Source organism: Micrasema longulum, unplaced genomic scaffold (genome assembly GCF_059751315.1).
Source record: "Micrasema longulum isolate JH-2025_06_02 unplaced genomic scaffold, ASM5975131v1 h1tg002592l, whole genome shotgun sequence".
Taxonomy (NCBI): Eukaryota; Metazoa; Arthropoda; class Insecta; order Trichoptera; family Brachycentridae; genus Micrasema; species Micrasema longulum.
Window position 1 is genome coordinate 39250 of NW_028279728.1, and position 22149 is coordinate 61398.

At 33.2% G+C, this 22149-nt stretch overlaps 1 protein-coding gene across 2 annotated transcripts; it reads right to left on the bottom strand.

Annotated features, from left to right (window-relative positions):
- Positions 1 to 545: 545 nt before the first annotated feature.
- On the bottom strand, positions 546 to 20707 carry ABCB7 (ATP binding cassette subfamily B member 7). Of its 2 annotated transcripts, none has more exons than XM_088240774.1 (13): positions 20352 to 20707; positions 18692 to 18812; positions 10251 to 10330; positions 8819 to 9023; positions 8528 to 8694; positions 8305 to 8434; positions 7521 to 7669; positions 7267 to 7441; positions 3917 to 4074; positions 3391 to 3554; positions 3173 to 3302; positions 2816 to 3091; positions 546 to 1044 (listed from the first exon to the last, which is right to left on the bottom strand). In XM_088240774.1, exons 1-13 carry the CDS (start codon positions 20487 to 20489, stop codon positions 820 to 822), a joined length of 2118 nt encoding a protein of 705 aa, XP_088096900.1. In that variant the 5' UTR covers positions 20490 to 20707; the 3' UTR covers positions 546 to 819. The 2 variants fall into 2 exon arrangements, with proteins under 2 accessions (XP_088096900.1, XP_088096899.1); XM_088240773.1 differs by having other exon boundaries at positions 10251 to 10384.
- Positions 20708 to 22149: the final 1442 nt, after the last annotated feature.

Below are 22149 nucleotides of genomic sequence, written 5' to 3' on the forward strand. Positions count from 1 at the left end.
AAACCCTGGACGAAATCAAATGGAAACTATTTCACCTTGTGTTTGGTTAGACAATTTACCTATAATTCCTGAGGTCCTGGGTTCCTGTTGAAGTCGATATGAAGTATGAACGTAAAGGGGTGAGTTTTACTGCAATATTTCCTATAGTACAGACACTGGATTTGAAACGTAAGACTGATCATCTGGATCACCAAGATATCCAACAATTGGAGTACGATACCTTGTGCATCACTGGGTGAGGATAGGAAGATAATAATAAAGCATTTACGATCAGCGTCACCAACCCTACCAATTTTTCGGTAGATCTACTGATTTATCAATTTGAGAAATCTACCGAATTCGATTGATGGAGGTTGACAACGCTGTTTATGATACACATTGAGTTTTTCTAGGTTGTTGCGCTGTCCTTTGTTTCTCTTAAAAAATCATTGGTATTGCATATCTCCTTTCACTTTCTTAATCTTTCCTCTTTTATTTCTCCTTCAACCCTCCTTTATGCAGTTAACGTAACATAGACAAACTCTTCTTAAATATTTATTATTCTTTAAAAAATATTTTTCTAAAGAAAAAGTATTCAGTAGCAAGAGCTTCAAAACAACTTTTATTAAACAAAATATATAATTTTTTTTTTTTTTATCTTTGTTAACAAGTTCATGTTTATGATATATAAGTTTATGAATGGGACAGACATAAAAACATTTTTTTATATAAAATATATATTTAGAAATTAAAGGTAGAAGGAACAATATATTACTATACCTATGTGTTATGTACATTTTCTATATATTAATATATTTAAATAATATATTGAAGACATTATCAACTATTTTTGGTACCAGATGAGTCTCCTTGATTTTGTCTATTCCACATTTGAGCATACAAAGAATTGTTGTCAGAAATGAGTTGAGAATGCGTTCCTCGTTCACTAACGGATCCATTTTCAAGGACGAGTATTTCATCAGCGTCCATCACTGTAGAGAGCCGGTGTGCAATACAAATGGAAGTTCTACCTTCCGTGGCTCTGTTCAGTGCTTGCAATATATTCTGTAATAATTTACACGGAAAAGATTAAAAATCAGCATAATGTTTTAATACATAAACTAACATAAATAATAAAATGTTGTTTTAAAAGACTTTTTAGGGATAAATTTGGAATGGTATTTAAAAAAAATTTTAAAAACTATGTAGGTATCAATAGTTTCAATAGAAAAAATATATTTAATCAAAAATGCTTAACAATTTTTTTTAACATTTATATTTATAAATATTTGAAATAGTATATTATTTTCAAGCATGCATTTTTATCTCTATTTATTTATGAAATTATTCAGTCCATTAACATTGAAATACATTTTTTTTTTATTTACAGGATAATTTAAATAAAATACAACTAGAAAATTTATGGTAGACAAAAAAAAACTTTGAGACGAGATCTGGACTATTGGAATGATTGCTTAAATCTAGAAAGACTTGCACCAAAATAGTCTAGATCCTGTATCGAGTTGACAAAACGACACAATTGGGACATCAGTGCATGCAAGCCATAGTTGGTGCTGTGCTGATCGAAAAACAGCACATCATTATTTCGCAACTGGCGAACATTGAATCCCACTCGTTCCAGTAACGATGGTACATCACCATCAATTTTGATAAATAGCTATGATTAGCTATGATTAGCTTCGATATCTATTTTATTAAACGCAAAATACATGAGCGTGTCTGTTTGTATGCCTGTTACAACATCTCCTCCGAAACAGTGAGTCGTAGCAACGATTAGTAGATCAACGGACGTATTTTCGGGTCAAATTTAACTCTACCTCTACTCGATAGACTCGAACTTCTTAACGGAAACTTGTGGAAACACAAGATTCAAAATCAACATGTAAAATGCCATTTTCAGATCCATATTGCTGCTTTAGAGCAAGATTGAACTTGTAGAGGGTATGTAATATAAAAAGTAATAGAAAGCAAATACATATATGAGAAACAACAAACGAGATGAACCGGCAAACCATTACACAGTAAGGGTATTAATTTTTTTATATAATTTTTTACACCTTTGAAGACAAAGCTATTTTGACCATGACTAGTGTGGAATTCAGGAATTTTAATATTATGTTGGTATCTGAGTGACTTATTCATCTCAAATTGTTTTCTTTTTTCTTTTTTGTATATTTGTATAATATAATTTATTTCATAAAGAGTGTCTACAACTTGAACTTGATACAACATGATACAACTTAAACTTCTTAATGGTAGGTTGTAGAAAATAGAAACTTTTATTTTATTTTATTATTTTATCAAATCTCTCTCCTCCACTTTCTTTCCTTATCACCTACCTTCTTACAGTGCTCTTCTTTTCTTTTATTTAATATCTAATGTTTTTCTCTTAACTGTGTAACATATTTTTTTTTTTTTTTAAAGAAATATTTGCGTTCTTATGAATTACCCAAATATTTCATTTTGAGGGCCATTTTCAGCCAGTTGTAAATAACTCAATATTAGAAAATGGGATCAACTTGGGGTAGAGTGGGATTCGAATAACAGACCTTTGGTCCGTGAGTCTGAGACACTAGCCACAGGACCACAACCCGATTTTTAATTATTCTTTCATTATATTCGCAAAAAACTCTAACTGGGTGTATGCACTAATTTTTACATTTATTTTTTTTAATATAGTATGATATCTATTGTTTTTCCTAATAAAAATAAAATTTAGGACTTATTAAAGTTAAAAATGGCTAAACGGTTTTTTAGACTAAGGAATGAATAATAATATGTATCGATAAAATAAGATAACAAAATTAGAACTTACATGTTCTGTTATTGAATCAAGACTAGAAGTCGCTTCGTCAAAAACGAGAATAGGAGAATTTTTCAAGATGGCTCTAGCAATGGCAACTCTTTGCTTTTCACCTCCCGATAGTTTGAGACCTCTTTCGCCAACTTTAGTTTGGTACCCGTTTGGCCATTTCAATATAGATTCGTGGAGTTCCGCCATCTTGGCAGCATTTTCTACTTCCAATGTTGAACCTTCTAGATTTCCATAATTGAGATTATATAAAATTGTTTCGTGGAACAATACGGAATCCTAAAAAGCAGGAAGCATTAATATTTATGATCAATTTAGTTATTAAAATAATGATAAAGCAAATGTTTAATATTAACATACTTGAGGTACAATAGCAATTGCCTTCCTTAAGCTATCCAAGTCTACGTCTTTGATGTTTTTATCTCCTATGAAAATTTCTCCAGATAGAGGTTTATAAAACCGGAATAACAATCGAACCATAGAAGATTTTCTAAAACATTAATAAAAACTGTAAGTTTCTAGGGTCCTAAAGCCATAAATATTCATGTCGATTATGATGATTATTCATAAATACCGACCCAGAACCGGATCCTCCCACAAATGCTACTTTTTTACCAGGAGCAATTGTAAAGTTCAAATTTGTAAATATGGGTTTCCCGGGTTCATATTGAAAAGTAACATTTTTAAAAGTAATTGATGCATTTGTTCGATTTACATCAAGAGTTGGAGCTTTTGGAGCACTCTAAAAATAGAAAAAGCATAAAATCATAAATCAAATCATAATCTTATATATTATTATTATAAAGGTGATTGATTGTGTCTGTCATGAACCGGCCCGTTTCACACGTATCGTGCCAATCCACTCGGTCTGGTAAAATGAAGGTGGGTGGATGCTTATTTATTTTTTGGTTTTAGTTATTTAGTTTCTACTTGCGGGTGAAAATTTTGCTAAAGAAATCGAGTGGAGATTACATTTTCAGCAAGTGAGATTCATTTTACTAAGAAAACGGGAAATTTGTGGGTTGAAATTCTATTGACTATGAGACTACCGAAAAGTCTATTATTTAAACGGGTAGAATTACACAGAACATCATTGTTACTAACCTGAATTGCGCTACTAACAGTCATCAAAGTAAACATTGTTTGCATATCAATAAGAGCTTGCCGCACTTCTCGATAGACTGATCCGAGGAAGCCCAGGGGAACTGATAGTTGGAAAAGTAAACCATTCACCATTACCAAGTCTCCAACTGTCATGTTTCCTGGAATACAAGACAAGTACTAAATCAAAAGACCCCCACAGAACCAAAAAGTCCTAGAATCATACTATTTTCGAATTTACTGAAAATTACTTCATAGCTGAAAATTAAAATGAGAAATAAACAAATTTTTTTTTTTAAATATTCTCATAAAATTACATCATATCAGTGCTTACTTTTCCATAAAAAGTACATATTCTGACAAATATATTTTTTGTAAATATAATCACAATTTTCATCTGTTAAATAAAATTATTCTGCACGATAATATGACAATATTACTATACAAAATAATTTGTAATAATAACAAAAAGAATACGCCTCTTAGATCTATACTAAGCATGATAGGGTCTCCGACCTACAAACTGGCGCAGTATTTGTCAAACATTTACAAACACATACTGAAAAGACTAGCTCGTTTGTAAAAGATTCAGCTCATTTTGTAAGCCTTCTTAAAAACATCTTGGTCGCAGAGAGGGACATTTTAGTAAGCTTCGATGTAGTCTTATTTTTTACAAATGTACCAATGGGAGACTCTTTGGCTCTTCTGTGGATATGTGTGATCTGTTCAAACATTGCCTTAAAAGTGGCTACTTTACACTTCAAGGTGAAATTTATGAAAAGATAGAGGTTGTGGCCATGGGTCCATGGATCCACTCTTTCCAGAGATAGTAAATTTCTTCGTGGAAAAATTTGAAGATATAGCACAGGACACGGCAACTTTGATACCCGAAGTGGGGCTGAGGTATGTAGACAAAATATTCAAGGTCTGGCCACACGGGATGAATGAACTGAACATTTATCTAGATCACATAAATTCATTACATACCCTTATAAAGTTCACAGTGGAACTACAAAATTATGACTCTCTTTCATGCTTGGATGTTGAAGTAAAGAGGAAACCAAACGGCAGTCTTGGGCAGACAGTGTAAAGAAAACAAACATCATCATCCAGCACAAAAACGAGGACTGATAAATACTCTACTAACGAGAGCAACACAAATATGCGAAGATTTCACAAAGGAAGAAGAAATTAACAAAACTACAGATGTGTTAGAGAGTAATGGATATGAGAAGCAACAAATTAACCGAATTTCAAAATCGCAAACTACGATGAAGATTGATGAAAAAGATGTTTCAAAAATGACTGCATACCTACCATATGGAATGTTACTGACAGGATAGCCAAAGTGCTTAACCCATTTGCGTCCTCTGTCCCCATTTGAGGACACTACTTACTAATCTTATAATTTATTTTTTTAACTTTTTATTGGGAAAAATTGTTATTAGCCCATTAGCATAGATGTCACTGGATATTATAATGTGCCGAAAATGACCTTTACTTGTTCAAATTTGACATTTATCCGTGGATAACTTCATTGCAGTTACAGCATCTACCGGGAGTTATTATTTGCATTGTTTTTTCACATTATTATTTTTTTATTTTTAAATTTTACTAAAAACATAGACGAAACCCATGTGCTAACTATGTCTTACATATAAAACATCCATCAATAATCTATATCGATGTCTACGTCAAGTTTTATATTGCCGTCCTTGTTTGGGGACAATGGGCTCATAAGTACTACATTTTTACTCTTAGGTTTAGTAAGTTTGTGACATGAATAGCTCGACAAACGTTGTAAATTTATTATAATTAGATCTTTTACGATTCTTCATTCTCCCTTCATAATAATATTGTGTGTATTTAGTTAGTGAATAATACATACGCTTATTTGGTAATAAGTTATTTGCTATTCATTGCATTTTTTTACAGTTCCGAGAAACACCTATTCTTACAAAAAATGTATGTGTTAATTAACCTGGAAACGCAATCGCCGCACTAAAAGGACTAGAGCCAGTTGATATTTTTGAAAAGATTTTCAATACTGAAGTAGTGGACCTGGTAATTGAGGGTTCGAAGCTCTATGCTAAACCAAACGTTGGTGATATTTGTTTTGTATTCTCGCGAAGTCCTCTAGTGTTTTTAGTGTCTGATAAGTTTGAAAAATTTCATAAAACTTAGGGTCAAGTGGGTACACACCTCCGGCTCGCTTCCGTACCTAAAAATGCACCTAATACCTAGTGCCAAAGACGAGAGAATACGAGCTAAGACGAACGTGTCCGCTTCTTGCTGCGCCGAAGGAAGCCGAGGAGAACCGAGGAAAGCCTAGCGATCCGACCCGAGCAAAACCGAGATACGATACAGGTACACAACCAAAGGTCTACAAAATAAGTAGAGTGACCACATTTCATCATAAAAACTATAATACAGCGTAATAAAATAAATAGTAAAATGCCTCAAGATACATTAACTAGATCTAAGCAGTCCGAAGATGGAGATGTGTTCTAAACTAACTGCATACATCGATACTAAATTTGAAAATTAAAAGCTAACTTAGAAATCTCCATTGAAGGAGGTACAGAGATATTTGCAAAAAACTTTGAAAAAATAATTGTGAGATTTCTAATTATGCTTCACTAACTCAATGGAGAATGCTAAGTTTGCGGTGTCAAGTAGTATAATTAAAATCTGTGTTTGCAAAATTTGGATACGGTTTTGAATTACGTTATTACTTAGGTATTTATTTATTTATATTTGGATAATTTATATAGCGCCGTTTTTGTGAAAATCACCTCAAGGGCGCTGTACAATAAATAAATATCCCAGCACGTCTTGCAGCTACAGAGCGCATGAACGGTTAGGATTCTTGTTTCTCGTCTCCAGTTATGATATATAAGAGCTAGATTACACGTCTTGCAGCTACAGAGCGCATGGACAGTAAGAAATCTAGCCCCTATTTACATTTCTATATTTTTATTTGACAATGGAGTTTAGAGTTTTAGTGATATTTTAAAAAATGAAATAAAAAACAGATTTATAAAAATAGAAGTTAGATAACAACAAGTCTCGCAGCTACTGAGCGCATGGAAGGTTGGAATTCTAGACCTCATTTACTAAATTTGTATATTTGATAGTTAGGATAGGTAGGTAGGTTTTTATGTATAGTTTATTTTGGCATCAATAACTTATTTTCATTTTTGGTGGAGATTTCTAAGTTTGCTTTTAATACCCTTATTATTTAGGAATGAAAACTACATAAACACTTGTAGCATATTAGAAGATAGGACAAAAGTAATGCGAGGCGTGGCAGTTTACATCCAAAAAACAACGATTTATTGCAATTCACATACCTCGAATAATCTCATTGGCTGATAAAACCATAATAGTACTAAGTGCAACACTGAATATAGCATTTTGTCCAAAATTTAAAAGAGCTAAACTTGATGATGTTTCCAGAGACGCTGTTTCGTATTTCTTCAAACTTTCGTCGTACCTCTGGAGCTCATATTTTTCATTGTTGAAATACTAAAACACGATGACACACATATTATTTTCTACACATAAAAATATCTAACACATTGCGAAAATCTTGTTTCTATCTTACCTTGACAGTTTCATAATTAATTAATGAATCGATGGCCTTATTTCCAGCATCATTTTCTGCTTCATTCATAAGGACTCTGAACTTAGTCCTCCATTGTGTCACTGCCAGAGTGTAAGCGGAATAAACAAATACACAACTAAAAGATACACCTGAAAGCAAATTGATACCAACATAGCATTTAATCTAGCATTACAACATAAATTTCATAATTAGATAGTACAGTTTATTAGAGACAAATCCGAAAAAAAATATATTTAGGTAATATACTAATATTATGTCTATGCAAATCCAATTCACTAGTAAGATAATTACAAATTGCCACAAAAAACATCCACAGAATTAACTTTGGTAATTTCAAAAATATTCCAAATGTCAGCAAATAAAGCAGACATATTGCCAATTAATGCAATCACCCAACGTCGGTCAAAAAAATATTTATAGAACATTCACAAATTGATAATATTAATTTATCCATATTACATGGTATACAAAGTAATATTTACAGTATATGTATCTCTACCTATTTAAAACATATAAATTACAACGGTAAACATGACACTTCTTAACTTCATTCCTTTATCTTAAACATGTAATTTGGAGATGTCTTACTAATGGACTGCACAATCTAAATATGCATGTACTGATGTAAAAACTTAATAAACTAATGAAATTAGAAAAAAGTAACACAATAACCAGATTAAGCTCAGTGTGGAAATAAACATAAATACTGATTTACATAATAATATTACATACTTCTGAAACTATGTACGTACAAAATGCTAACCTGCAAATGCCAAGCCTCCTTTCAGGCCAAGGATTGAAGAGACCAATGCAAGTTCAAATATTGTTGGCACTATGTTAAACACCATGGCTGTTAAAACAAAATTAATAGCTCGCGATCCTCTGTCAATGGTCTGAAAAAATAATCAATTTCTTTTCTAATGTAGAAATAATACAAAAAAAAAATATAACAATATTTACCAAAAAGATATAAATATTAAACCTACTTTGGATAGGGCACCGGTTTGTTTGGATAAATGGAAATTTAAGTCCAAGTTGTGAATATGAGTGAATACATTGCATGCCAACTTCCTGATAGAATGCTGAGCAACTCTTGCAAACACAGCATTTCTCAATTCATTCAGTCCAGCAGCACCAGATCTTGCAATACCATCTTTAAAAACATGGAGAGTTTATTGATGAATGTCAAAAAATAAAAAAAATAGTACCAATGCATTATACAAAACGGTAAATAAATATAAAAAAAAAAAAAATGATTGTATGTACATTTGTCTTACATCCAACAAGAAGACTGAACCCAGCTGTTCCCAAAGCCTGCGGTACAGTAGCCATTCCCATAAGGGCTTCTCCATTTACTGTCGCAGCTTCATTGATGCCATCAATGGCGTACTTAAATATAAATGGAACAGTCACATTTAGTACTTTAGCACCAACCAAAAGTGATAATGCTAATTTAACGCGAGACCGTATGAACTCATCGTCCTGAAAAAAGTATTGAAATGTAGATAATGACAAAAGTTTTACTGTGTCACAATGTATTATTTTTGAAATAGAAAAATTTTATGTTCAGGTTCAATTAGAATATTTCGGAAAATGCAATGTATGTATAGAGTACTTTACGTATGTTTTAATGTGACACAATACAAGTGTACACCCTTTTACATTGTGCCTTTCATGTTGAGTATAATTTAAATGTGTTAAAAAAATAAAGAAACTGTTCTGGGCTTATTTTGAGCAAGTCAATACACGTGGATATGATCTGCTGCTAGAAATTTGAAGAAAATCATGACATCAGCTCGGGAGTATTTATCCGGCACTAACATTTCATAGATAACATCAAGTAATTGTACCGCATTTTGTCTCGATTCCAGACAATAGAATGAGGTCTCTTTCAGTAATTCCTCACGATGTATAGATTCAGGATATGTTTCATACATTTTCATATTAATATACCAGAGAAATTTCTACAGAATTTTCTATATTTCTTGTGATAGGGGCTCTATGTAGAAAGATGTTGAAATCTATTAATTGTGTTCCTATTATTTAGTAATGCGTTAATATAACTGAAGTGGGGTAACTTTAATATGTATCGTGATAGCTTTGTAAACTCCGGATGCAATTTCCCCCCTGGTCTACACCACTTGATTAGAATTTTATAAGATGGCTATTACTATAGAAATATTTAGCTAAATCACAAAAATTATACTAAAAAATATCATTCTAAAATAAATTCTTTTTTTATTTCAATAAATCAAACAACAAAAAAAGTTACTGTAACAAGTTATTTTTTAGAAACAATTCACGAACATATTTCATTTCTTTGTGGTCGTAGCACTCTACTGACCCAAGAACAATAAACTTTTATGTAGCTTGACCGTTTAAATGATAGACAAATTAAACGGACTTTGAAATGCTTTTGGGAAAGAAAAATACTGTCAATAAGGATAAGTTTTGTTAGAAGATATCATGCGAAATCAAAAGTGGAATGGTATCTCTATTCATTTTAGGCAATGTTTTAAATTGGCAGTAAAACATATTTTAGATATATAAATGCAAATGTTCATGTTACACTGTACCATGCGTCAGATACCTGGCTTGTAGCACCTAAAGGGTTAATGGGTATGTACATACATAATATAGAAATAAATATGAAAATCAGTATCCATTTTGAACATAGCATTTTTAGGAAATTATATGTAAATTTCAAACCTTTGGCCAGATGTACGCCATCATTCCCCGCAGCATGTCTGTAGAAGTGACCGGTTTCACGTCCTTCCCAAGGCTGACATCTTCTCGAGACATAAAAGAGGTACCTGGATGAAAGCAGTCGCGCTTGTGGATACCTAACACCGGGGACAGAATTCATCAGAGGATAGAGGATATAAGGAAACACGGATGGAAGGAAAGGCAACAAGCAACTAAGTAAGAAGGATCTATGCTGAGGATTAAGGAGAAACAAGCACTGCAATCATCCACTGTTAAAACAAAAAATATCACACAAAAACATGTTATTATTGTGAGTTGTGATGTGTTGTCATCTCGAGATAAAAATGTTCTAGATATTCAAATAATTTGTATCAATGTTGAACAGTCAATATAATTATACTTTTAGTCAGAGGCCGTACCGGCCTGTTTCCCGTATCTGTCACGCACACGAATAATGCAAAAGGTCCATTTTCGTATGATTTCTTTCAGTATCTACCTGTATTCTTTCAGTATCTACATGCATAGTAGGCTGTCTCACTACGTCAACATACCTACCAAACGCTGTCTTGTTATTATCAAATTTACAGAACAAAAAATCAGTGCCAAGTGTCGTGAAGCATAAATATAACATTGTTTTTACCCCCTTGTTCGGTGGAAGTGTTAGCTTCAATGAGCTCAAATTCTTTCGTGCAATAAAACAGCAAAAAATATATTTATTAAATTGTACCCGCGAAGTTTGTCATTTGTTACTCGTAAATTAAAAAATAAAGCAAAACTTTATTTGTGGCTAGTCCGTAAAGTGCTTCCATCATAACAAATGAACTCTTCTGTAAAATTTTACATCATTTGCGCTGTGTAAGTGACTTTTTAACAAGTGAAAACGTTGTATAAAAAAGAAGTGTTTAAAGTAAACAGTCTTTGACAGTTATTGTTTCAAGATCTGTTCGGCCCACTGTGCACTGCTATTGGTTGTCACTTTGGCTCGTCAAGCTAGTAAAATTGCGGACAATAATTTTGCCAGGCGTCGACTACTAATCACGCATTATTTATTAACATCATGAATTGCAAAATTTGCTTGAAAAACATGAGCCCAACGAAGACTTTAAAGTGCTCAAGGTGCTATATGAGTGCGCACCATTCATGTTTGGGTACTTCCTCTTCTGTTTTTAAAAGAATGTCCCAAATTTCACGCGGTAACTGGAAGTGTGAATCATGCAAATTGCAGGACCCACGCTCTAGATCCTCGAGCCCTCATGTGATTGCAAGTCAACTCTCTACGTCACCTACTGCGCAACCTTCTCATCCGGCGCCCCCAACGATACAGGCCCCACAAATAGTGTCTTCGGCTCTTGAGGAAAGATTGGGCGAATTGATGAAATCGATGTTCGAGAAATCAATTGACTCCTTGATGTTGAAAATAAAGAAAGTAATTAAAGACGAAGTTAGCGCTGCACTTGATTCATTTGCTTTCGATATTAATAACAAAATTACAGAACTTGAAGGTAAACTTTTGCAATCCCAGGTACGTATTGCCGATCTGGAAAACCAATTCGGTGATCATCAACAGTGGCTTCGAGTAAATAATGTAGAGATATCCGGAGTTCCGGAATTGAGCAATGTTTCACCCCCTGATATCATGATGAGGATTGCTAAGCTCGCTGGAGTGTCTCTGAAGCCTGATGATATCGAGTTTGCACATCGCGTGCAATCTTTTAAACCAGAGGCCGGACGTCCGAAAACCATAATTGCAAAATTAAAAAACCGTCAGCTCAAGGACAATATATTATCTGGTATTCGGAAACACAAAAATTTCTCATCTGCGAACATTGACCTACCCGGTGAACCTAGGAAGATTTTTGTTCACGACCATCTGACTCCATCTAACAAGAAACTTTTTAAAGACTGTAAATTGTTGTGTAATTCTTTAAAGTTCAATTATATATGGGTGAGAAACTGTAACATTTATGTAAGAAAATCCGACGGTTCACCACGAATCCATATTAGAAACGAATCGGATTTTCTAAAACTAAAATTATCAAAACTCGCCGTATAGTGTTATATAATATATTGTATCACTATTTTATCTTTTTTTACATACAACTTTTTACGATACTTCCATTTGCACAATTGTTCTACACACACTTGCACAATCTACCACATACATTTTTATTATTATTAAAAAATCAAATATTCAATATTTCACACTATTTTATTGTCAGAAAACTGTATCCTTATAGTGTACTATCATTTGCACACTTGTCCTGTACACACTTGCACATTCTACTGCACACAATTTTATTATTAAAAAAACAAATATTCTATATCTCGCACTTTTTTATTGTCTTTAAACTGAATCATCATAGTTATGCGCCTTTACCAAGGAGTTTAGTCACATTATTTATGGAATTATCTAAAGGTATATATTTTTCTCAGTTATATTATGTTTATGAAAGGCGATAAATTACAAATTCTTTATCAAAATATAAGGGGAATTCGCTCTAAATTATCTCTTTTTTATCAGAATGTCTTAAGTAACTGTTATGATGTAATTATAATCACGGAGACTTGGCTACGCGAAGGAATCCTCGATTCCGAAATTTGCGACAGCAGGTACGATATTTTTCGCCGCGATCGTGATCGCGTGGAAAGTGGTAAGCTCGACGGTGGGGGTGTGATGATACTGGTACATCGGAGCCTCAGTGCACGGGCGCGTCCCGAGTGGTCGCGAGTGGGTTCGGAGTGCTTGTGGGTTACCATTCCTTCGGAGTCCTTGCGCTCCCGCATGGGTTCGGCTGCGTCTTCTTCAGCTTCTCGCAACTTACATATTTGCTCTTCGTATGCCCCTCCTGACAGCATCAACTATGTAAACAAGGGTAAGAACCAAGTTTTCCTATCTCAACATATATTGCGTTTAACTTCAATATTTGAAAGTGTTTTTGAACTTGGTGGCGATGATTATTATTTTGTTGCGGGTGATTTTAATCTATCCAATATTCAATGGATTTCTTTTGACTCCCCGGTTTATATCCATAAAGGGTCAGCCGAGTTACAGGAATCAGCCAGGAACTTGATCGAATTACTCATAAAAAATAACTTTCGTCAATACAATTTGAATAAGAACTCTAAAAATAATATTCTCGACCTTGTTTTTAGTAATTTTGCATCGGAAGTAAGTCGCTCTAATTCTCCTTTAGTAAAGGAAGATGTTTTCCACCCCTCGTTAGAAATTTTCATTAATGATATTTTTACTGTCCCTCTTAAGGAAAACAGTTTACCAATTAGAAGGTTTCGGAAAGGAAACTACGATCTGATTAATGAAAAGTTTTTACAAATTAACTGGATTCAACAATTCCTCGGCTTATCGTTGGAAGATACCGTCTCCAGGTTTTATGATTTAATTAATGATTTGATCGTAACACACATTCCTCTCGACACGCGTAATCGCAAACGTTCATATCCTACTTGGTTTAGTGATTCTTTGTTAAAATTAATTAAAGAAAAAAAGAAAGTTCATGCCAAATGGAAAAAGTTTGGTAACCTTCTCGATTACGATGAGTTTGCTCTGTTGCGTCATCGACAAAAAATACTTCAGGAAGATTGTTTTCAAAAATATGTTGTATCTTTACAAAATAACATCAAATCCAACCCCAAGCAACTCTGGTCATATATAAAAGAACGTCGAGGTGGCTCTGCTTACCCTAAATCCTTCGAGTGTAAAGATCAGAAATATAACAGTGGTCAGTCTATTTGTCAAGGATTCAATGATTTCTTCAGTTCGGTCTTCAGCAAACCTTGCACTTCATATTCTGTAGAAAATCTTGCACCACCATATTGTGATGACGGTAGTTTAATAGATAAAATTGAAACTACTGAAAGGGAGGTACACAAGTTCTTGTCTACACTCGACGTAAATGGAGGTGCTGGAAGTGACGGAGTACCTCCATATTTTATTGTAAAATGTGCAAAATCATTGTGTATCCCTCTCAATAAAATAATTAATTTATCTCTCAAACAAGGATATTTTCCTCTGAAATGGAAAGAAGCTCATATCTTACCAATACACAAAAAAAGTTCAAAAAATAAAATTTCTAATTATAGAGGTATTTCCATACTCAATACTTTCAGCAAAGTGTGCGAAAAAATAGTTTATTCTCGGATTTATCCAATCATAGTAAAAGGAATACCTCCCCAACAACATGGGTTTCTGAAAGGCAAATCTACTATCTCCAATTTGATAGAATTTATAGATTATGTTTTTCATTGTATGGACAAACTTGAGCAGGTTGATGTAATTTATACAGACTTCGAAAAAGCTTTCGACCGAGTGGATCATATCATTCTTATGAGAAAACTTTTAAACTTGGGTGTAAAAGGAGACGTTCACAGATGGATCTTATCTTATCTCAGCAATAGAAGCCAAGCTGTTGTTCTTGGTGGTTTTCGATCTGAGTTTGCTGATATTTCCTCCGGAGTACCCCAGGGTTCACATTTGGGACCATTGTTTTACAATGCGTATCTCTATGATATTTATGTTGTATTTATGAACGCAAGATTTTTGATGTACGCAGATGATAAAAAAATATACTTCAAAGTTAAGAATCCCCTTGACTGTCTTAAACTTCAAGATGATCTAAACCGTTTGACAGAATACTATTTGAAAAATCGTATTAACGTCAATGTATCAAAGTGTTTGCTTATTTCTTTTTCGCGAGGTCGACATCCAATCCCATATCATTATATATTATCAAACCAACCTGTTCAGAGAGTTGATACCGTACGCGATCTGGGTGTTATTCTTGATAGCAAACTTACATTTGAGAATCACTTCGATGACATACTGACCCGTGCACATAGAAACCTTGGTTTTGTACTTCGTACATGTCAGGTATTTAATGATATCGCGTGTATTAAAATGGTCTACTTTGCTCATGTTCGCAGTTTGCTCGAGTATGCCTCTTCTGTTTGGTCTCCACAATATGTCACACATAAAGAAAAGTTTGAGAAAATTCAATGGACATTTCTTAGACATCTTAACTGGAGATGCAGGTATACCGATCTCAATTATATGTCTTCCTGCAAAAAACACCACTTGCTTACTTTAGAAGATCGCCGTCTACTGTTGGACATGGGGGTGCTTCATGACATACTCAGTGGACGCCTTGATAGTCCGGCTCTTTTGTCAGAGTTATTATTAAATGTCCCCGGCTACCGCACCCGTCACACGTCGAGCTCTCTATTTCATGTGCCAGCAGTTCGTACGAACTATGCCCAGAACTCTCCACTTATACGTTTTGCTAGTGAATATAATTTGAACTTTCCCCTTATTGATCCATTTGATTGTAAAAAAATAACATTTAAAATGCGCGTCTTAAAACATTCTTTTTTGTCTTATACTTAGTTTCAATAATAAAGTTTTATTTTATTTTATTAAATTTTATCTCTATTTCTTAATATTTTATATATATTTATATTTTCGATACCTGACACCCTCTTTCCAATATAACACCCACACACCCACCTTCTCACTCACTTACACTCACACAAACACACTAGTATGTATTGTACGTGTATTTAATGTATTTCTGTGGATATCTGTCATTGGTTTTATTCTCTGTATATGTTATTTGTTATATTTGTATTACATGTATTACTGTTGATATCCCCAATAAATAAAATAAAAAAAAATAAAAAAATTAGCTTTCATCGGCTTATTCAGGGAACATTGCTATCTTCATAATTTAACCCCATTACGCTAGTCCAGCTGTCTGCTATTATCATGCACGTGGCCATCTCTTCTTATCTCACAGTTGCGAGCGAGTACAATCTCATTGCCAATCGAGCCGCAAACTCAAATAAAGCGACATTGGAATGTACAAGCATGCAAACAATAAATTAATATTATCTCTCAAATATTATGGAGATAGTTTTAACAATTAAACAAATGGCTACAATAATATATATTTTTAAATCATCTTTGCACTGGCAATATCTGTTAATAATAATGATTTATCAAATAACACACGTAGTGAAATTATATTGAAAAATTGTGTTTAAAACTGTATAAATAAATCAAAATGCTAGTGTTGTGAATATACAGTAAAAAAAAATATTGACATATTTTTCAAATAAATCTAAACTTCTAATCTAGTATAAAGTATGCATTAATTTATGTATGTTGGAAACAGAAAACAAATAAGTACAGTCAACACTCCTATAACCTGGTATTCTAATAATGTGGATTCTTATAACGAAAATTTCAAACAACCCTCTTATAATGCGGTATAACACATTTTTCATATAAGACAAATTTCATTCAATATAAATGACTTAAAAAGTTCATCTATTGCATTCATCTGCATGTTGTTTGATTGGTAAGGTAAATTGACATTGACAAATAAGGGACCAGGGAATTCCCCTAAATATGAGCAAACAATAAAGCACTGCACTCTTTTAATTTAGCATAAAATTGTCTTCAAATGTGTTCAGACGTACACAAAGAGAATTTTTGGCACGTTAGAAAAAAAAAGGTTAGGATAATAATACTGTGACTTGGATCTAAAAGGGCCGATAACAGATTTAATTTTTTTCTTACCGGCATTTTGTAGATGGTGGATAACCATTAAAATAAATACTTATTTAACTATTTTATTTACAAATACGTATGTAGTCATTATTTTTAATTAATATTTGTAATCAAATATGTCATACAGTTCATAATGACGCCACAAAATGGCTGAAAAATTACTCTTTTGTCAAACACAAACTCTTCTTTTGTAATATTGCGATTTACGACATTGACCTTTTTAGATCCAATCCACAGAATATGTGTATTTTTTATAAACAATTGTTTTTAGTTTGTAATTTTCTTATATGAACTATGTATCATATTTTAAAAACTTACACCTAAATATGCCATTTGTATTACGTTTGTAACACAATTTTATTTATTAAATGTATTCATAAAGACTTTGAGAATAATATTTTTATAAATGTAATGCAAAACTAATCGGTCTGATTTATGTACAATCAAATAATTTCTGACATTCATTTAACATGGTTTCTATATAATGTAATACGAACAAATCACGTAATAGAAGGGTTGACTGTACACAAATTCTAAAGCACAATAATTTAGAAATCGGATGGCTATTAAACTGTGTGCACATTTACAACTAAGAAAATAAATATTTAAAAATAAAACCAAAATACACTGGAAATTATTCCACAATAATTATATAGTAAATTGTTAGAAAATTAATTATTTATCTAATTCATGTCTGTAATTCGATTCGAAGTTAGGCCTCTAAAAGTTTCAATGTTAGGTATTGCCCATTAACAATCTTCAAAATGTGTTACCTATGTACGAGGATCATCCACAAAATAAGATTACAAAGGCTCCTGAGGCAGTGGGATTTTTTTCATTCAAAAGTTGGCGCACCTGATGTGCATGGGGGATCATAAAGGTAAATTTATTTGGTCGCGCGTGTTTGTCGGCCATTTAGTTTAGTAGCAGAGAATTTTTCCGATAAAGATCACATTGCGCACTCCCGGCACCTCCCGTCCGTGCGAGGTCATCCGTTTTTTACTTTGCAGAACTGCTGCTGCGAATATCCATCAGAAACTCGTAGAAGTTTATGGTTGTGATGTGATGAGTTGACAAAATGTCACGAAGTGGGTTAGGTTGTTTAGAGAAGGGCGTACTGATACTCACGACGAGGCAAGGCGTGCAAGACCATATTTTTTTCTGACGAACTTGTGCAAAGAATTGAAGAACAAGTGCAAAAGGACTGCCGTGTGACGACCTTCACAAAAACTTTCCTGGCATTTCTAAGACTCCTTAGTGAAATTGTGTCAGAAAAACTTGGTTACAAGAAGTTGTGTGCGAGGTGGGTGCCCAGAATGCTCACACCGGAACACCGTCAAAATTCCGTGACCACCTCGCGTGAATTTTTGGATCATTTTGCACAGGAAAGAGAAGGTTTTCTGGACTCTTATCATGACGGGGGATGAGACATAGATGTGTCCTATCCACCAAGAAGTTCAAAACAATCCATTCAATCTTTTTTATTTTCAAAATATTTTATCCGCCGGCTGCCACCCGACCAATTATCATCCCACCCTCCAGGACCTTATATAATTAATAATGGGTTTAAAATTATTTTTTTTATAACCCCTCAGCCGTGGGTGATTTTGGAATTAAAGTATTTAGTGTTTGCCCTTTTATGATTGTACTAAACTATAAAAAATCTACATTTTAGCATATCAAAGCCACTACATCTCTTATTAGAGCCTACCATAAATAACGATTATTGATTACTGATATCCAAATGCGATAAATTTATTTCTAGATTGAATTAACAGTATATTAATTTTGCTTACAATTTTGACGATAAAATGTTACCGTAATTTTTCCTAAATAACTAGTAGAATATAAGCTAGTTTACCTTGGGGAATTTTAAGATTTCTTCCTTTCTTTCCTAACACAGCAGCTAGTACACTATTCCCATACTTGGAAGTTGGTTTGTTGGAAACTGGAGAATGTCCTGATACATCTGTACTTTTATTCTGAAAGTAATATATATGGTTTTTATGTATATTTATTATATCATTCTATTTTGTGTATAAATAACACTAATACAAATAAAACACATTGATTTAAAATTGCTTTGCCCACTAGATAAAAAGATATAGCATTATATATTCAATGGGAAATACATTGGTACTTTAGACTTGGATATTGTAGCTTTCATATGAGGTATATATTGGGACGACATGATGGACTTTACTTATAAACCTGGCATAAAGTTTTGCCTTGGCATAGAAGTAGAAATTTCTACATTATTTTATTCCAGGTTTAGAAATAAGGCCAGTATGTACATCAAAATAAAACATTTATTTTATGTAGCAGTTTAATGAAACAATTCGAAATGCACAAATTATGTTCGAACTATATGGTTGCACATTGATAAGAAAAAAATACAAAATAATATGAAAGACATCAAATTTTTTACTCTGAATAATTTAAAAACTAACCCCCAAATAACAAAATTATCCAAGTTTTTATGAAAACTAAAGATTAACCCAACTGTGCACAAACCTTGGCCGCATCATATTGTAACTTTCATTGCTCACAACATCATTAAATGGTAGTGACTAACTGAAGTTTCAGTTTCGGCCAGTAAAACAAGTTTCGGCTACGGTTTCAGCCAAAAATTGGCTGAAACTACGGCTCAACCGAAACTTGCAGTCCAGATGAGTCAGATAACATTCAGCTGTACTCGGATGCATCTTATGGCTCATGACTCTTAAGTTCTCGTGAGTTCTACAATCTTTTATACTTACATCCGTGTAATTCCTCAACAACTACTCTAAAAATGGCACCTCTTCGTGTTGATTAACATGCCTATCAAAAAGGCAAGTCCACAGAGACTGCACTACTTAATTTGTTGGAACAGAGAGGGAAAACATTTTTGGTAAGGGCCTATGACCTGTCATCGGCTGGTTTAAGTGGCCACTGTGGCCACTTTATACACTGTGTAACATTCACTATTCTGCCTATGTTTAAACATCCACATTTGCTCAACTCTTCCATCTGTTGACTTTTGAAAAAAGCTGAAACCTTTATCATAACTTTCTGGGGAGGAATTCCAACCTATCTACAAGCATTTTGACATACTCTAAACCTTGTTGAGACTGCACTACTTGCATTAATTGAAAGAGCAGTGAAGGCACTTGATGATGAAGATATTACCCTTTATGCCTTTCTAGACGTTTAGGGAGCTTTTGATAACACCTCAACTGAAGCCACTACTGATGGAATGACGAAACGAGGTGTTGATTCGTCTACTGTAAAATTGATTGAATCAATGCTTTCAAACAAAGCGGGCAGGATGAGTAGCCAAATATGGCAACCCTACTCATGCACAATATTTGGTAATATTAAGCTATATTACTATCGTTGGATCCGATTTTTTATGGGTTTAAATCAAACTAATTTGGGGGTTTTGGAAACAAAAAATAATTATAAATTATCAAACCAATTAGGTACCTACATGTTTTGTTTACCTCATATATTTTTTTCAAACACATTTTTTGTTAACTCACCCGGATTATGTGGCTAAAGCAAGTTGAATGTCCGCAATAAAGAAATGGAGCGAAGTTATGAACTCTCTGTTGCGAAACACAACAGTGATTTTTACAGAACAGCCTACTAAATCCAAAAACTTTTAATTGGAGAGCCATTTCAAAGACGAAAACAACAGAAAAAAAAAAAAAAATTATAAACTACATTTATAATAAATACGTTGCATGTATTTAAATTTACTCACTCACGTATAATATATAATATTATCTATAAGTAAAAAAATCTAATGAAACGTCAGAAAATCGCTAAGCTTAGAAATGAGATCAAGAAACGAAAGCAAACCACAGTGCAAAGTGTGACATAACATGATAACCACAGATAAGTGATAACACACCAAAACATGAACAAACGTCAAAATAAACTAATGCGTTCATAAATATCACCGGTACCACTTGAAAGTGTATAAAGTTGGAGCGAGTCGTAAAACTCATTTTTAGTAAATTTTACAACCTGACCTCAAATGAATTTGAATAAGTTAATTGTGCAACTGATTATGAGTTTCGCAGTTTATATAAAAGATAAGTTAGTCATGGCTGAATTAGATTCGGAGAATATTAAATTATTGGGGTACCTACTTACATTGATCGACAGCAAACGCAATAATAGATTACTCGATGTCAAAAGTATTCTATTAAGTTATATGAATGATTAATGATTTTATTTATCACGGATTAAAATTCAAATCAAAAAAGGAGATATTGTTGTTTTTATAACAACAATTATACATTTTGGGGGGGGGAAAGCAAAATGGGGACCTAAAGTAAAACGGGGCTACCCAAACATATATAAAATTAGAGATGCTAAGTGTGTATTGCAACAAATATGTCGTATTTTTTGTTTTGTAAAAAAAATGTGCATTTCCATTGAGCATAACGGAACACGGATACGAGGCACAGTGGGGTATCCCATGGTACCCCGTACACTTTATTCATTTGATTAAAGAAGGTTTTTTTATGTTTTCATAGGGTGCGGACCTACGAGAGGTGACTAGTTTGTAAAAAACATAAAACAGGCCGTAGATGTAATTTTAAGCGAAACAACAAGGTTCAGAAAAGCAGTATTATGCAGTTTTTTTAAAGTTGCGTTAAAAAGCAAATTTCCACATTATTGAATTACTCACTATAGTTACTTAGCCTATAAGAGTGTTGTGATTAATAATAATGGTAAAATGCACGTTAAACATTTTATATGTTTACTATAATAAACTCCTTTTTTACATGTGCCAGCAATCTCCATTGACGAGACAAGTTAGTCAAGTGTCAAAAAAGTCGGATCAAACAAAATATTCATAATCATCATCAACACACAGCCAGTCCTGTCCACTGCTGAACATAAGTCTCTCCATACGTCCCAGTCTTGCCCTTTCTTTATCCATAGTCAGCAGCAATTTTTTTATATCATACATATTTGGGGGGTCTCCCTTTTTTTATTTTTTTATTTTTATTCCAGTAAAATGGCTATAAAGTGCAGAGCCAATTCTACCATATAAACATGAACATAATTCTAAATATAAACAAAAATATAACAATAAACATAAATGTAACAATAAACATAAATATAACAATAAACATAAATATAAACATAAAATAAAATTTTATATTGCAGCACTTATGGTGGTCTTAACATATCGCGCCATCGCTCAAACAACGGTGAATGGATCCACCTTGCAGTGGCTTGGAGAATTTCGTTATTAGAGTTTTTTAGGCGTTCCCATAGGCTCCAGGCTCTTTGGCGAAGCAGGGCAGCGAAAATGTTTAT

Excerpts from the sequence above, each read along its gene's own strand:
- ABCB7 (XM_088240773.1), bottom strand. The coding sequence starts at position 20,489 with ATGGCTCTCCAATTAAAAGTTTTTGGATTTAGTAGGCTGTTCTGTAAA. Across the intron at positions 10,385-18,691 it reads AAATCTTAAAATTCCCCAAG|GTATCCACAAGCGCGACTGC; the intron begins GTAAACTAGCTT and ends CCCCGGTGTTAG. Across the intron at positions 4,075-7,266 it reads AGCCAATGAGATTATTCGAG|GAAACATGACAGTTGGAGAC; the intron begins GTATGTGAATTG and ends CTTGTATTCCAG.